The sequence below is a fragment of the Mustelus asterias genome, chromosome 13, assembly GCF_964213995.1.
Source record: "Mustelus asterias chromosome 13, sMusAst1.hap1.1, whole genome shotgun sequence".
Lineage (NCBI taxonomy): Eukaryota > Metazoa > Chordata > Chondrichthyes > Carcharhiniformes > Triakidae > Mustelus > Mustelus asterias.
The window spans coordinates 93,339,769-93,357,535 of NC_135813.1; the positions used below are offsets into that span (position 1 = coordinate 93,339,769).

The window sequence follows — 17,767 nt, forward strand, 5'->3', positions numbered from 1 at the left end:
TTCGAATCCAGATGACGCTTTGTCAAAGTTGTCTAGAGCTTTGACAAAGGGTCATCTGGACTCGAAATGTCAGCTCGTTTCTCTCCTTACAGATGCTGCCAGACCTGCTGGGGTTTTCCAGCATTTTCTGTTCTGGTTTCAGTTTCCAGCATTCACAGTAATTTGCCTTTATTTATTATCTCTGGACATCCCATAGTTTTAACTTTGAGGACATGCCCCCTTGTTGGGGACTCACCCACAAGCGGAAATTGTTTTTCTTTATCTATTCTATCATCTTCTTCAATTATCTGCAACACTTCAGTAAGTCATTCCTTCAACTTCCATACTCAAGGGAATACAAAGCCGAGTCCATTGGACCATAAGACCATAGGAGCAGAATTAGGCCACTCGGCCCATCGAGTCTGCTCCGCCGTTCAATCATGGCTGATATTTTTCTCATCCTCATTCTCCTGCCTTTTCCCCATTACCCCTCATCCCCTTATTAATCAAGAACATATCTATCTCTGACTTAAAGACACTCACTGACCTGGCCTCCACAGCCTTCTGCGGCAAAGAGTTCCACAGATTCACCACTCTCTAGCTGAAGAAATTCCTCCTCATCTCTGTTTTAAAGGATCGTCCCTTTAGCCTGAGGTTGTGCCCTCTGGTTCTAGTTTTTCCTACTAGTGGAAACATCCTCTCCACGTCCACTCTATCCAGGCCTCGCAGTATCCTGTAAGTTTCAATAAGATCCCCCCTCATCCTTCTAAACTCCAACGAGTACAGACCCAGAGTCCTCAACCGTTCCTCATACAACATGTTCTACATTCCAGGGATCATTCTTGTGAACATCCTCTGAACCTTTCCCAGGCCAGCACATCTTTTCTTAGATATTGGGTGCAAAACTGCTCACAATACTCCAAATGGGGTCTGACCAGAGCCTTATACAGCCTCAGAAGTACATCCCTGCTCTTGTATTCTCGCCCTCTTGACATGAATGCTAACATTGCATTTGCCATCCTAACTGCCGACTGAACCTGCACGTTAACCTTAAGAGAATCTTGGACAAGGATTCCCAAGTCCCTTTGTGTTTCTGATTTCCTAAACATTTCCCCATTTAGAAAATAGTCTATGCCTCCATTCCTCCTTCCAGAGTGCATAACCTCACTCTTTTCCACATTGTATTCCATCTGCCACTTCTTTGCCCACTCTCCTAACCTGTCCAAGTCCTTCTGCAGCCCCCCTGCTTCCTCAATACTACCTGTCCCTCTACATATCTTTGTCTATCCAACCTGTCCTTGTGGTTTGACTATTCTTGCTTGGGTGTCATTCTGTGGTAGGTCAGAGCTGAGGATTGAAGTGTGTGTAATACATTTGCATTCTTGTCATTCCCGTGTCGGATTATTTTTCTTTACCTACCTGCCCTGAACGATTTTGAAGCTGTTTTGTTTGCTGGCCATTGTACAGAGCTTGGTCACTGTCTCAAACACATGGTCACACTGCAGAATGACATCGCCCTGCGTACAGGAGAGAGACCAGTCAGTACAATCCCTGGTAGAGGAGCCATCACCACTATCTTCACATGTGGCACAGAACCTTGTTGGAAGTAACGTGCAGCAAGCCGGTGATATATTGTACAGTGGAGAGAGGAAAACATGGCCTGAATTTCAAACGGAGGTGGTGCCTTCATCTCTAAAGTCAGATGTGAGACCAAATCCACATGGCCAGAAAGCCCTGAGTCCAGTTAATGATTGTTGGGCCGTTAATTGGCTCACAGCGGACAACCCCCCTCCCCCTTTAATCCAGGAGGAAGTCTCTTGAGAGCTGCCAACCAATCATTAATGGCTGGCAGTTCTCGGGTTGCAGCAGTGTCACTGAGATCATAGAATCCCTGCAGTGCAGAAGGAGGCCATTCAGCCCTTTGAGTCTGCACCGACCATAATCCCACCCAGGCCCAATCTATATAACCCCATGCATTTACCCTAGCTCGTCCCCTTGATACCTAGGGGCAATTTAGCATGGCCAATCAATCTAACTCGCACATCTTCGGACTGTGGGAGGAAACCGGAGCACCTGGAGGAAACCCATGCAGACACGGGGAGAATGTGCAAACTCCACACAGACAGTCACCAAAGCCGGGAATCGAACCTGAGTCCCTGGTGCAGTGAGGCAGCAGTGCTAACCACTGTGTCACTGTGCTGTCCTGAACCTGCACATTAACCTTAAGAGAATCTTGAACAAGGACTCCCATGTCCCTTTGTGTTTCTGATTTCCTAAGCATTTCCCCATTTAGAAAATAGTCTATGCCTCCATTCCTCCTTTCAAAGTGCATAACCTCACACTCATCTCACACCGAGTGGTTGTCACTGCTGAGACAGCAGCCAGTTCCCCAACAATGATCATCATAGATTCAGTACAGTGCAGAAGGAGACCATTCAGCCCATCATGCCTGCCCAAGCTCTCCGAATGAGCTGGGGATGGGAAGACATTTTTCGCTCAGAAGGTTGTGAACCTTTGGAACTCTCTTCGGTGGAGATGGAAGAAGAGTCATTGAATATTTTTAAGGCAGAGGTTGTTAGAATGTAACTGGTGACAACTTTGTATCAAATGTAATGTGACCAATGGTAACAAGCTGTAAGAGTCAGCTGACCCAGTAAACCATGGAACTAATTACAGAATGATGTGATGATCAGCTGACTCACTATAAATAAGAACCTGTTGGGAATTGTGGGGAACTTGGATTGGCCCAGAGCGAGGCCCCAAGATTGGAGTAATGAAGTTTCTTTATTAAACCCTTTCTTTGATTTATAAGTTGGAGTAAGTTTTGTTATATTTTTATTGTCTGCAATTGAAGAGTTCCTTCTGAAGAAACAGAGGTACATAGATGCTTGACTAACAAGAGAATCAAAGGTTATCGGGGATAGGTGGAATGTGGGGTTGAGGCCACAATCAGATCAGCCATGATCTTATTAAATAGCAGAGCAGGCTTGAGGGGCCAAATGGCCTACTCCTGCTCCTAATTTGTATGTTCATATGCAAGGTATGGCTCTAATTTTTAGACTATGTCCTCTCATTTCAGATTCCCAAACAGCAGAAAGAGCCTCTCTCTATCTATTCGATCTGTTCCCCTTGATATTTTGAAAATGGTGCTCAAATCTGTAATGCTACATTAGTTTGAGTATTTTAGAACAATTCCCCTAAATCCTGTCGGTGTTAGTATTTATTCTGTATTAAGGAAACATGTTAGATTGAGACGGCAAGGTGGGGAAGATGGTTATAACTCCAGAATTCTTAGGAATCAGTTACTTCTGAACTCACTGAAGACCATGGTGAGTTGAACTTCCTGGCTCCGATGATGTAAAGGCTGTCGCACTCCCTGCTCATTCCAGGTGGGAATTTGGCAGGCAGTGACTTCAGGAATTGGGTGGCTCATGGATGCTTTTTAGCAGATGGCAGGATATGGGGAAGGGGGCTTTTGGCCCCTGCGAGGATATGGTGGTGACGGTAGGAAGTGGGAGAGTAGTAAACTCTGGGGAGCGGTGGCCAAAACTTTCCCTCTGGATCCCAGGGCAGGCGCTGGAACATTAAGAACACAAGAAGGAATGTAACAGAACTCCAAAGAACCCTGCAGGTTGTTGATGTTTTGTCCTGCACATTCATCAAGAATACCAAATCTCCTTTCATTATTGGTTTGGAGAGTTCCTTTTATCTCCTTCCCTTCATATGATATACACAAAGTAACACAGCGAGAACTCAATAATAATTGGAATAGTGTGTGCAGTTCTGGTCACAGATCTGGTTAGAGAGAGGATATTATTAAACTGGAAAGAGTGCAGAAAAGATTTACTAGGATGCTACCGGGACTTGATGGTTTCAGTTATAAGGAGAGGCTGGATAGATTGGGACTTTTTTCCCTGGCGTGTAGGAGGCTTAGGGGTGATATTTTAGAGGTCTATAAAATAATGAGTGGCATAGATCAACTAGATAGTCAACATCTTTTCCCAAAGGTAGGGGAGTCTAAAACTAGAGGGCATAGGTTTAAGGTGAGAGGGGAGAGATACAAAAGGGTCCAGAGGGGTAATTTTTCACACAGAGGGTGGTGAGTGTCTGGAACGAGCTGCCAGAGGTAGTAGTAGAGATGGGTCCAATTATGTCTTTTAAAAAGCATTTAGACAGTTACATGGGTAAGATGGGTATAGAGGGATATGGGCCAAATGCGGGCAATTGGGACTAGCGTAGTGGTAAAAACTGGGCGGCATGGACAGGTTGGGCCAAAGGCCCTGTTTCCATGCTGTAAACCTCTGAGTCTATTTGTACAGGGTGGGGAGGAGTGAAAAACGACCCATATATTGGATCCAAAGTTGCTGTCTATTGAGTTCCAAAGAAACCAAACAGCAAGTCATCCAATTCTTCCCACTTTACACTGTCAACACCAAGTCAAGATGGCCCCCTGTATAACTGAGAAGAGAATGAGGTAACGAGGAGCTGAATCTTTACTTTCTGATTGTTGTTCTCACAGGGAACATGGATGACGAAGACCCCGTCGCTCAGGTTACTGACCGACACACCTAAAGGAAACAGAAACGTAAGTTATCAGCAGGGTGCGATCAGCAATGTTCAATTCCCACAAAGCCCCTTGGCACGGTATCAGTAGAATGGTTACGCCACAGGAGGCCACTCGGCCCATTGTGTCTGTGCTAACCGCCCCCACAGACCTGCAAATATTTTTCTTTACAGATATCATGAATTCAATTCCCTTTTGAGGTGCAGCACAGTGGCACAGTGATTAGCATACCTGCCTCACGGTGTCAGGGTCCCCAGTTCAATTCCGGCCTTGGATCAGTGTCTGTATGGAGTTTGCACCTTCTCCCCATGTCCGCGGGGGTTTCCTCCGAGTGCTCCGGTTTCCTCCCAGCGTCCAAATATGTGCTGGTTATGTTGATTGGCCATGCTCAATTGCCCCTTAGTGTCTGGGGGTTAGCAAGGTACATACATGGGGTTATGGAGATAGGCCTGGGTGGGAATGCGGTCGGTGCAGACTCGATTGGCCAAATGGCCTCCTTCTGCACTGTAGTGATTCTATGATTCTAACCTCAGTGGACCCTGTCTCCAGCACACTCCCAGGCAGTAAATTCCAGATCCTAATCATTTGCTGCAAGATAAAGGTTTTCTTCATGACACCATTGCTCCCTTTACCAATCTGTATCCTTTGGTTCTCAATTCTGAAACCAATGAGAAGTGTTTCTCCTGATCTATTCTGTGGCAATCTCTGATGATTTTGAATAGCTCGATCAATGTAATCCTCTTGTTTGAATAATCAAGGGCCAATTTCTCACTGGGTGGAGAGGGTAATGAAGGTAAAAGTACATTACTATTTCACGGCCTAATTGCTTAGCAAAGCTGTGTGAATCTTGGATGACTACATTGGAGCTAGTGCCAAGGGCACAGCAAAACAAATGGAAACAGGAAGGATTCCAGTCCTCCTCCTCTTCAGTAACACTGGCATAACTACAATCCAACATACACCCACAGCTGCCAACGATGAATTAATTATTTTTTCAACACAGGCAAATACAATCCCAGTCCCAGAATCATAGAATCCCAACAGTGTAAAAAGAGGTCTTTTGGCCCATCGAGTCTGCACCGACTCTCTGAAAGAGCATCCACCCAGGCCCTCCCATTGGCCCTATCCCCATAACCCCGCCCGTGCATTTACCATGGCCAATCCACCGATCCTAAAAATCTGGGGATGCTCAGGAGCAATTTAGCATGGTCAATCCATCTAACCTGCACATCTTTGGACTGTGGGAGGAAACCGGAGCACCCGGAGGAAACCCACACAGACACGGGGAGAATGTGGAGACTCCACACAGACAGTGACCCGAGGCTGGAATTGAACCCAGGTCCCAGGCGCTGTGAGGCAGCAGTGCTAACCACTGTGCCACCATGCTGCCCATTGTGCCACCGTGCCACCCATTAATCTCAAGAGTGTTGAGTGTGAGAGAATCTCCCCATCCCCGATTTCCCCATTCCCACTGCAGCCCAACGGGAACTCACATGTGAAGGATTCTGAGCTTTCAGGCACTTTCGCAAGGTAAGGAGAATCCAACAGCAAAATGATCCCGTTTCTCTCTCCACGGATGCTGCTGGACCTGCTGAGTTTTTCCAACACTCTGTCGTTTTTCCCAGATTTCCAACATCTGGAGTATTTGGCTTTTATTAACAAAACTAACACCCGGTTGGAGATTTCAGGTACGTGGACCGGAGTGCGTAAGGACAGAGGAGGATGGTATGGGATGGGGTGGTGTGAATGCATGGGGGGGTATTAGAATGGGATGGCACAGGAAGAAGGGGCGAGATGGGGGATGGGATAGGGAAGAAATGAGAGGAGTGAAAGGAATGGGATAGGTGTGGCATCAGAGGGATAGCATGGGAAGGATGGAATAGCATGCGTCAGGAAAAATAGTGATGACATAAAAATATCAGGGAATCCAATAAATTGGCATTTTTTCCTGCTGGTTATATATTTTTTTAATAAGACTATTGGGGACAGTTTGGCTCTGCTATTGAAACTAGTGCTTTTAATATGCTGATGAGCCTAGCAACGTTGCAAACAGATGCTTACCTAAGGCAAGCTGGTAACAATGGGGAACGGGACATAAAGGGTGTTGAATAGGTGTTAGAGGTCCAAAGGAGGAGTCAAGGACTGAAGCTTTCCTCGCATTCCCGCTGGCAGCAAACCACGCCCCCCACCCCCCACCGCGGGTTCCTTGGTGATGGAGGGTACGAACAACAGGAAAACCCATTGACTGGTAAACTCCTCCACCGGCCAATGGTGGGCCACCTCCGTCGTCGCAAGACATGCCGTGAGTGGGGGTTGGGGAGGGGGTGCAGCACAGTGGCACAATGGTTAGCACTGCTGCCTCACAGCATAAGGGACCTGGGTTTGATTCCCGGTTTGGGTCACTGTCTGTGCAAAGTCTGCATGTTCTCCCCGTGTTTGCGTGGGTTTCCTCTGGGTGCACCAGTTTCCTCCCGCAGTCTGAAAGACGTGCTGTTTAGGTGCATTGGCCATGCTAAATTCTCCCTCAGTGTAACTGAACAGGCACCCGGAGTGTGGCGACTAAGGGATTTTCACAGTAACTTCACTGCAGTGTTAATGTAAGTCCACTTGTGACACCAATAAATAAACTTTTAAAATCCTGCCCACTGTGTGAACATTGCATTTACATTCTAAACAGTAAACTCACAAAATGAAGATAGATCACCGGAATTCTACCGCCCCACCTGCCACAGAATTGGAGCGGGCGAGGAGCAGACAACAGAAATGTCCGTTGACCTTGGGCAGGAATTTCCAGTGAAATGTCCGTTGACCTTGGGTGGGAATTTCCAGTCTCACTTGAGCGAAGCCGTAAAATCCCGCCCATTGAATTTGACTTCTGAGGAGGTTAGTTCAGAAAGGGAAGATTGAAAGGGAAAAACTGGATATAGCAGACGATTAACCCTATGCAAGGGTAGCTGCTACTGATCTCAAATACATCAGGAATAGCTGTTTACCCCCAGCAAGCCAGGTCTGTGAGGAAAGCCTAATGTGAGAAGCCAGTTGTTTGTTTTATCTCAGAAGCAAAGAGAGATAACTGCCTAGTGTGGTAACTGTTGCTAAATTTTTTTAATGGATTTTTAAAACCTATGAGATGTTGTGGAATGCTCAGGGATTTTCTGTCGTGAAATAAAGGTGTTTAGAACTGGATCAAGTTACTGATGCTGTGTATTGCCACTGTCTTAGTGAAGAGTACTTCCAGTTTATTTTATTGTTTAATAAACCTTTATTTTATTTAAAATCATCACAAAACAGCCAGGACATCATTCTCTCGATTTCAAACCTTTCCTCTCATTATGTTAAATTGCGGGCAGTGGTTTCAAAATCCCCTCCTGAGATTTGGAATAACCTGCGTTTACCATCAGCTGTACCCTTAACCACGTGACGGGGATTCAATAAAGATACAGATTGCACCACGAGTGTTCCACAGGCCTCTGCTAGTTTTTAAGTAACATTTTCACCATTTGACCTGTCACTGGCCGGAATTTTAAAGGCACGCCCACCCTGGAACTGGGGTGGGCGAGGCTCACGGGATGGCATTCTCCGTCGGCCTCTGGCGGGATCTTATAAGCCTCGGGCGGGCGTGCCGGTAAAATTCCGGAGTCTGAGTCAGTACCGGGTGTGATTGAAGCAGTCAGGAACAGGGTTCCATACTTAGTCTGTCCCCACCAAACGTTAGTTGAGCACAATGACCAGAGTCTGTTACCTTTGAGAGTCATGTATTCGATTTTCTGTTTGATTTTGTCCTCTTCGACGACGTAGGCTTTTGTTTGCATCAGGAGCAGCTGCCTTGGCCGTGGTTTGAAACCATTTCTGTTGTATTTAATGACAGGAACACCATACTGAAAACAAAGTAGCACAGACATCATCAAACGCTCACAGTCAGAATCAGGTTGTATCTAAAGCACCTTTCCTAGAATCTCTTCATTTCCCTGTGTTTGGCCATACGTAACAATGGCAGCACGGTGGCACCGTGGTTAGCACTGCTGCCACACAGCGCCGGGGACCTAGGTTCAATCCCGGCCTCGGGTCACTGTCTGTGTGGAAATTGTACATTTAGAAACATAGAATCCCTACAGTGCAGAAGGAGGCCATTTGGCCCATCGAGTCTGCACTGACCACAATCCGACCCAGGCCCTAATCCCGAAACCACATTTATTTACCCTGCTAATCCCCCCGACACTAAGGCCCTGATTTTACCGGCATGGATGCCCCAAAATCGGGGCGGGCGAGGCTCGCGGAACGGCATTCCCCGTTGGCCTTGTGCGCAATCTTACGAGCCTCGGGTGGCCAGTAATATCAGGGCCTAAGGGACAATTTAGTGTGGCCAATCAACCTTACCCGCACATCTTTGGAGTGTGGGAGGAGAGCGGAGCACCCGGAGGAAACCCACACAGACACAGGGAGAATGTGCAAACTCCGCACCGACAGTGACCCAAGCCGGGAATCGAACCCAGATCCCTGGCACTGTGAGGCAGCAGTGCTAACCACTGAGTCATGTTCGCCCCATGTCTGCATGGGTTTCCTCCGTGTGCTCCGGTTCCCTCCCCCAGTCCAAAGATATGTGGGGGTTAGGTTGATTGGCCATGCTAAATTGCCCCTGAGTGTCCCAAGATATATAGGTTAGGGGGATTAGCAGCGTTAAGAGATAAGCCATGATCTGATTGCATGATGGAGCAGGCTTGAAGGGCTGAATTTGCCTACTTCTTCTCCTAATTCCTTTGTAAATATGCGGGCTTACAAGGTAAACCTGGGCAAGACTCATTAAAAAATGATATTCCAAAACTGTCTGACTACTCTACAGCTGATCACCAGTAACACAGTCCCTAACACATCTCACCTTCACAATGCCAATGCTAAGAGGGAACTGGACATCACCAGAGATGGCCAGAGACTGAAACGAGATCCCCATTCTGTTTATCTATGCATCAACCTTGACAGAGGTTGCACCTCAGCAAGATGGCAGAAAAAAAATTAAAACCCACAACAACCTCCTGAATAAACTGACTATTACCTCACAGGGATCACAGAGCAAGACCCTAAGGACCTCTGCTCCTACCACCCTGTATGTACTCAACTGCAGAACACTGCGGCCACTAGGGGACCAATCTGCTCACACCAAATTATTGATGTGCAACTCAACTCAACAAAGTGCACCCCCCCCCACCCCATTTCCCGCCCCCCCCAACTTCCCAACTTCCCACCCCCCCCGACCCCTCATCAGGAGAAGATCTATTCCAACCCGTGCCTGCCACTATTCAAGGACCTCCTCAACCCACCAGCAGTACGCCTTCTCTCACACCTCCCCAAATGGTTGAATCGGACACTCCGAGGAGTATTCACTGAGGATCTATGGCAGGAAGATTGTCAAGAGAAGACATCTATCAGAAACCACTCTCTCATTGGAGACCCAACTGATCGTATATCCAGAATCATAGAGTCCCTACAGTGCAGAAGGAGGCCATTTGGCCCATCGAGTGACAACAATCCCACCCAGACCCTATCCCTGTCACCCCACATATTTACCCTGCTACTCTCCTGACACTAAGGGGCAATTTAGCATAGCCAATCCACCTAACCCGCACATCTTTAGACTGTGGGAGGAAACAGGAAGACCCAGAGGAAACCCATGCAGACACGGAGAGAACTCCACACAGACAATGACCTAAGGCCGGAATTGAACCCGGGTCCCTGGTGCTGTGAGGCAGCAGTGCTAACCACTCTGCCACCGTGCCGCCCCAGCTTTGATCTTCCATGGCGGCAGTGGACCTTTTAAACCATTTGCAGACTAGTCAAGGCCGCTGTGCAGTCACCCAACATCAGTAGGGTTACCAAGACCATCCCGGCTGCAGTCCAAACAATGACATATTGTCGAGGAGTATCCGCTGACTAAACTTGAAGGTGGGCTTGAGAAACTCCATCTAGCCACTGATAAGGATATTGCGTGGCTCTGTGACTATGCACACACTGAACAAATAAATAAATAATTGTGAGACCAAGCCAGAGAAGCTCTGCAGATCCTCAATTTGCTCTTTGGCTGATGTTATGTTAATTACAATGCAATAATTAGCTTCAATCCAGGCTTAGAAAGCAATCAGATTCTGATGTCAATCCTGCTGGCACGGCGTGATTGCTGTAGAGTATTGAAATTGCACAGGGCGTTTTGTCCACTAAAGGCTACCTTGCACATGAACCAGCAGAGGGAGTCTAGAAGGAGAATAAAGGAATCCATGTTTTAACAGCACATGTAGCAGTTTTGACTCTGAATCTATCTTCTGGAATCTTACTGTTTCTTCCCAAGAACTTCATAAAGACTAGATGAAGAATTGCTTTCCAATAGAGTCATAGTCATACCGTGCAGAAAAGGCCCTTCAACCCACTGAGTCTGCACCGACCGTAACGACCACTAAAATCACACTAATCCCATGTTCCTGCACTTGTCCCATAATTTTGAATGTTATGTTATTTCAAGTGCTCATCCAAATACTTTTTAAATGTTGTAAGATTTCCGGCCTCCACTATCTTCCCAGGCAGTGCACTCCAGATTCCCACTACCCTCAGTGAATTTTCTTTCCTCAAATCCTCTCTGGATCTCCTGCCCCTCAACCAAGGGGAACAGCTACTTCCTACTCACCCTGTCCATACCCCTCAATCTTATACACCTCAATCATGTCCCCCCTCAGCCTTCTCTGCTCTAGAGAAAACAACCCAAGCCTATCCAGTCTCTCTTTATAGCTCAAATGGTCCATCCCAGGCAACATCCTGGTGAATCTCCTCTGTACCCCCTCTAGTGCTATCACAATGTTAGCAGCAACTTCTGGAGATGAGAGGATTAACTTAAAAAAAAGAGACAAGTACAATGTGTCCTGAATGTCTAATTAGACGGCGACATTGGTTTAATCCCAGCTGTAAATTTGAGATGTAAAGTGCCATCCCAGTGGGGATGGCAGGTAGCTACTATTGAGTCTCCAGGAGAGTGCTTTGAAACTAGCGAAGAGGGATTATGTGAAGAAACCCTCGAAGGGTCATCCAGACTCGAAACTTTGGCTCTATTCTCTCCCCAGATGCTGTCAGACCTGCAGAGATTTTCCAGCATTTTCTATTTTTGTTTCAGATTCCAGCATCTGCAGTATTTTGCCTTTATCCTATGAGGGAATTTCCTCCCTGAAGGATAATATCCAGCCTCTGCCTAATTCCAAACTGGGCACTGCTGAAATCTTATAACTCAAGGTGACTAAAGCTTATAACCCCTTCACCCACTCTGCGAATTCAGAATACGCAGGACATGTCCTTGTGGGCAGGAGTGCCCACAAGAGCAGTGCCACCATGGGAAAATGCCTTTGCAGGACATCTTGCTGTTGTTTTACATTAAAGACAGAGCAGGCAGTCAATTGAGATATGGGCAGCACAGTGGCACAGTGGTTAGCACTGCTGCCTCACAGCACCAGGGACCCGGGTTCGATTCCCGGCTTGGGTCACTATCTGTGCGGAGTCTGCACGTTCTCCCCGTGTCTGCGTGGGTTTCCTCCCACAGTCCGAAAGATGTGCTGGTTAGGTGCATTGGCCGTGCTAAATTCTCCCTCAGTGTACCCAAACAGGCACCGGAGTGTGGCAACGAGGGGATTTTCACAGTAACTTCATTGCAGTGTTAATGTAAGCCTACTTGTGACACTAATAAAAAAAAAAATTACTCACATTGGTAGTTACAAATACAATTTTAACTTTTAGAAAGCTCAGCTAAATGTACTTCAAAAAATGGTCGCACTGCAGTAGGAATCACAGGGATAATTTTAACCAAACCCATTGGCAAAGAAATGGGTTCAGATGCCACATTGGTTTTACAATCTAACTGTCACTCTCTGTTGTAGGTAACACAGAACACTATTGATCTGGGGTGGAAGTGGTTTTCCACTCGATTCCATGGGTTTCTTCCCCAGTGAGGTAGGTTAAAATGACCCCGGAGGTCAGCGACACCATTCGCTTACCCCTTTACCCCCAACAAGGCCCACCCTGATTAAAATGAACCACAAATGTCCCCAACTGGAATCCACCATCGAGTCACTGCCTCTTGAATTGTCCACCTGTCAGATAAGGTCTCATTGAGTTGAATTTGGAGTTTTACCCTGAGTCGCTCGTGACGGATCAGCTGAAGAACCTTTGGGTTGATATCCTGATCACCTGAGGATGAAGAACATGCCACATTGAGAAGGATCCGTGTCGTAGCCAAAGGACCCTCAGAATCTTTCGCTGTCCCCTTATGCCCCAAGGGAGCTCAGTGAATACTTACGAAGTCTGCTGTCACTGAAGGGTTTGGTGACGCTCTGTAGATATCCATCTTTCTTTCCTTTAAACAGTGCGCTGGCCACAACCTTTTGTTGCATCTGTGCAAAAGGCATATTGAATGAGAGAAAGGAGGATGTTAGAATCATTTCTCTATTTTCTCTTGGGTTTTTTTCCAGAAGGTGGTGACACGAGGTTTATTGCTCGGTACGCCTCCTTTGCTACCTTACCCATACAGCCATTCTCATGAGCTCTCCTCAGCAGTGGTGGGCAACCTGGGGCCATCTGCGTTCTGAGTGTGGCCCATGAGACATCTTGTTGACCGTTGCCCATCAGCAGGGTTGCCACATTCTGCTGATTCCATCCGCATTTTTTTCCTACCGGTGTGACTGAAGTAATACGCACGTAAAGCAAGGGCGAGTGAAGTGAGGTGTGTGCTGATTGCTCACAACATTGACTCTGAGAGCCGTGAACTTCCTTCGTGTCCAATCAAAGCCTAAATATTTATTTTACTTTTACCACTTGTAGTTGATGACAGTTATAGTAATTTATCAATGATTAATCATTTTCTATAACTCGTTATGAAATATTTGGCATGTATTAAATGTATTGAGTCTTATCCATGGGGTCACGGTTAGTGAACAAGCCCAATTTCAATCTTATGGTTCACTGGAATGAAGGAGGGCCACTCATGCAGCTCACTCACTAGCCTAGGTTGCCTATCACTGATTTCTGGGGTGGCACAGTGGTTAGCTCTGCTGCCTCACAGCGCCAGGGACCCGGGTTCGATTCCCGGCTTGGGTCACTGTCTGTGTGGAGTTTGCACATTCTCCCCGTGTCTCCATGAGTTTCCTCCGGGTGCTCTGGTTTCCTCCCATAGTCCAAAAATGTGCGGGTTAGGTGGATTGGGCCATGCTAAATTGCCCCTTAGTGTTGGGGGATATCAGGGGGATTGGTAGGGTAAATATGTGGGGTTATGGGGATAGGAGCTGGGTGGGATTGTTGTTGGTGCAGGCTCGATGGGCCGAATGACCTCCTTCTGCACTGTAGGCACTCTATGATTCCATAATTTAGAGTGTGTCAGTAATCTGTCTGACTGCGGAGGGGCATCAGAGCCAAGCCCATTCCTGCCCTCACCCACATTTTGCAAAAAGCACAGATCTCTTGGCCATGGGCAAGTGTGGCTGAGATGCTGGCCCCACAGTCCAATAGCCTGCCATCACACTGTTTTTATCCATGCCTGTAAACACGTGGCTTGGGGTGAGGTACCAGAGGAGGGAACAAAAATACGGGGCAGAACATCACCCACATTCGACCATCGAAAACAACAGATTGGATTTAAATGTTCATCAGGAAAATTGCACGACAAAGGAACCGATGACAGTTTTGGTCTGTCACAGACAGCAACTGGTCAGATTTTGGGCTTCACTGAATTTCAGAACTGGTCAGTAATCTGACAGACATCAATAAACCCAAAGACGACACGGGTTAGATATGATAAAGCTTAAACAGTCCAAAGACGTGTGGGTTAGGTGCCTTGGCCGTGCTAAATTCTCCCTTATCGTACCCGAACAGGTGCTGGAGTGTGGCAACTAGGGGATTTTCACAGCAACTTCACTGCAGTGTTAATGTAAGCCCACTTGTGACTAATAAATAAACTTTACTTTTTACTTTAAACTTTACTTTTTAGATTGGTGATATGTCGCGGTTACTGAGCATCTTGATCAAATGAGACCAGGTCCAGTGGCCGGGTGTAAGGGTTGAGAAGGTGCAGCTAACACATGGACAAGAGGAAAATCTCTTCCTGCCAGGCTAGGCTGCTTTATTGTCAACACTTTACCTCTTAGAAAGGAATTGGATATATCACAATTACAGAGTTATGGGGAAAGATTGAGGGTGTGGGACTACCGGATACAGCCAATACAAGCACAATGGACCGATCGGCCTTGTTCTCAGCTATAACACTCTGTGGTTCCACCTCATGAATAGGAGTCTGAAAGGAACGATTACCTGGAGCTTGCGTTGGGCAGAGATCCCCTTGCAGTATTTTCGAATCAAAGTCTGAGTGTGCAGCTTCCTCAACAGCTCGGAGGTCTGTCGGAACAGAACATATAGAATCATAGAATCATAGAATCCCTGTAGTGTAGAAGGAGGCCATTCGGTCCACTGAGTGCACCGCCCACAATCCTACCCAGGCCCCATTTCGTAACCCCACGCATTTACCCTGCTAAATCCCCTGACACTAAAGGGTAATTTAGCATGGCCAATCCACCTAACCTGCACATCGTGTGTCGTGAAGGCCGCGGCCTTCACGACACACGACAGCGCAGAGTCGCTGAGCAGAAGCTGATAGCCAAGTTCCGTACACATGAGGACGGCCTAAACCGGGATGTTGGATTTATGTCACATTATCAGTAACCCCCACAGCTTGCCTCCTGGACTTGCAGAATTTCACTGGCTGTTCTGTCTGGAGACAATACACATCTCTTTAACCTGTGTTGAATGCTCCCTCCACCCACATTGTCTGTACATTTAAGACCTGGCTGGCTGTAGAGATTTGCATTCTAATCAGTATTCTGTAATTTGATTTCTGTGTCTGTGCCCTGTTTGAGAACAGATATCCACTCCATCTGACGAAGGAGCTGTGCTCCGAAAGCTTATGGTATTTGCTACCAAATAAACCTGTTGGACTTTAACCTGGTGTTGTGAGACTTCTTACTGTGCTATAGAAACCCTACAGTGCAGAAGGAGGCCATTCGCCCATCGAGTCTGCACCGACAACAATCTCACCCAGGTCCTATCCCCATAACCTCACATATTTACCTTATCAATCCCCCTGACATCCCCCAACACTAAGGGGCAATTTAGCATGGCTAATCCACCTAACCTGCACATTTTTGGACCGTGGGAGGAAACCGGAGCACCCGGAGGAAACCCACGCAGACACAGGGAGAACGTGCAAACTCCACACAGACAGTGACCCAAGGCCGGAATTGAACCCAGGTCCCTGGCGTTATAGACTCCCTACAGTGCAGAAGGAGGCCATTCGGCCCATTGAGTCTGCACCGACAACAATCCCATCTCAGGCTCTATCTCCACAACCCCAAACATTTACCCCGCTGATCCCTCTAACCTATACATCCCGGGACACTAAGAGGCAATTTAGCATGGCCAATCAACCTAATCCGCACACCTTTGGACTGTGGGAGGAAACCAGAGCACTCGGAGGAAACCCACCCAGACAAGGGACGAATGTGCAAACTCCACCCAGACAGTGACCCAAGATGGGATTTGAACCCAGGTTCCTGCCGCTGTGAGGCAGCAGTGCTAACCACTGTGCCACCGTGCTGCTATGAGGCAGCAGTGCAGCGTTAGCTTTCTTGTGTTGGTGCCAACGCTGTGCTGTTATTTTTCACGTTTACTGTTTCGGTGTCAAGTCTTGTTAAGCTAGATGGCTACAACCTCCTCGCAGGCATCCTGGGTGAACGTCTCTGGCCGACCACTAAGGGGAAAATCTCAGCGCTCTCCTCAAAACTCTCCCTCCAAATTCATCTCTTTTCTTGCAGCAGAGTAGCCGAGGAACCCGGTGGGGTTACCAACGACATTCCTGCTAAAATTTTTATTGAGTGCGAATGCAGGTTCTTTAACTGTGCAGCCCCTTTGAATTTTTTTTTTGCTTGTCCGTGCAAGCGTGGTAATTTGAAGGGGTTGGTTTATGCATGGCCTGCACAGGATGTTGCTGCATTGTCTAGTGTCCACATCGCTTAGACAGAACATTGACTGCCAGCCATCCGGAACTGCCCTGGAGCCTTCCACAATGATTAAAATCAGGGAGATTGGTGCAAGAAAAATCATCAAGGCACAGGGAAACAAAATGGTGTGTTTTATTCATGTTCTTTGAACACTTGGTTTTGTTAGTGATGGAGATATTGGAGATGGTTGGGGGGGATTCAGGGGGGGGGGGACTGGGGGTGGGGGGTAAAAGTTCAGACTGAGTGTGGTGGTTGAAGGTGGGAGGATGAAATCTTCTGGACTCTCTCCAACCAGAGTCAGGCAACACCAGAGAGTATTACACTTGTAAAAAACTGGACTAATCGGGAGCAGGCCGGAGGGTGTTCTCAGAACTCGAGGGGATGCTGTCAGAACCAACAGCAAAGCCGAGCTTGATGGGTGCTTTCTCCAACTCCAGGGTGGTTAATGTTATATATTTTGTGTGGGCAGCGTCTGGAATTATTAAGAGGGGCTTCAGGTCTTGTTTGGAACAGGGAAGGTATTTATTGAATTGAGAAACTTAGGTACAGGAGGGTCAGGCAGCATGAAGGCTGCCCCGGGCCAGAGGTCCACTTCTACATGGTTACTCCACGCTTCCAGAAGATTCTGCCGAGAGAGGACTCCACCCTCTGGTCTGAACACTCACTCTCGGTTTCCGTTGGTCCCTCAAGTGAGGTGACCCTCTAGTGCTGTACTATCTTAAAGAGACAGACACCACATCCACACCAGTTAAAGATTTTGATCTGGAATTCGCTGCCTACAGAAGGATCTCCACTCGCTCCAGACTTACTCCTTCACTTTTATTTTCAATGATGCTTTTCGCATGTGACAAAGGCGGCTCACTACCTGATTGGCATTTGAGGCAGACAGTGGCCTCATGGTATTGTCGCTGGGTTAGTAATACAAAGACCCAGGGTAATGCTCTGGGGACCTGGGTTCGAATCCCACCATGGCAGATGGTGAAATTTGAATTCAATAAAAAATCTGGAATTAAAAAGATGACCCATGAAACTATTGTCGGGAAACCCCATCTGGTTCACTAATGTCCTTTAGGGAAGGAAATCTGCCATCCTCACCTGGCCTGGCCTACATGTGACTCTAGACCCACAGCAATGTAGTTGATTCTTAAATGCCCTA

General features: G+C 47.2%; 1 protein-coding gene across 1 annotated transcript in view; it reads right to left on the reverse strand.

The window, feature by feature from the left end:
• Positions 1-17,767, reverse strand: part of myo1ha (myosin IHa) — a 91,031-nt gene that overhangs the window by 4,794 nt on the left and 68,470 nt on the right. Inside the window, exons 25-30 of the mRNA XM_078227674.1 lie at positions 14,870-14,953; positions 12,867-12,960; positions 12,702-12,757; positions 8,286-8,421; positions 4,477-4,547; positions 1,399-1,496 (exon numbers count right to left, since the gene is read on the reverse strand). Coding sequence (XP_078083800.1) covers positions 1,399-1,496; positions 4,477-4,547; positions 8,286-8,421; positions 12,702-12,757; positions 12,867-12,960; positions 14,870-14,953 — 539 coding nt within the window. The remainder of the gene's footprint in view (positions 1-1,398; positions 1,497-4,476; positions 4,548-8,285; positions 8,422-12,701; positions 12,758-12,866; positions 12,961-14,869; positions 14,954-17,767) is intronic.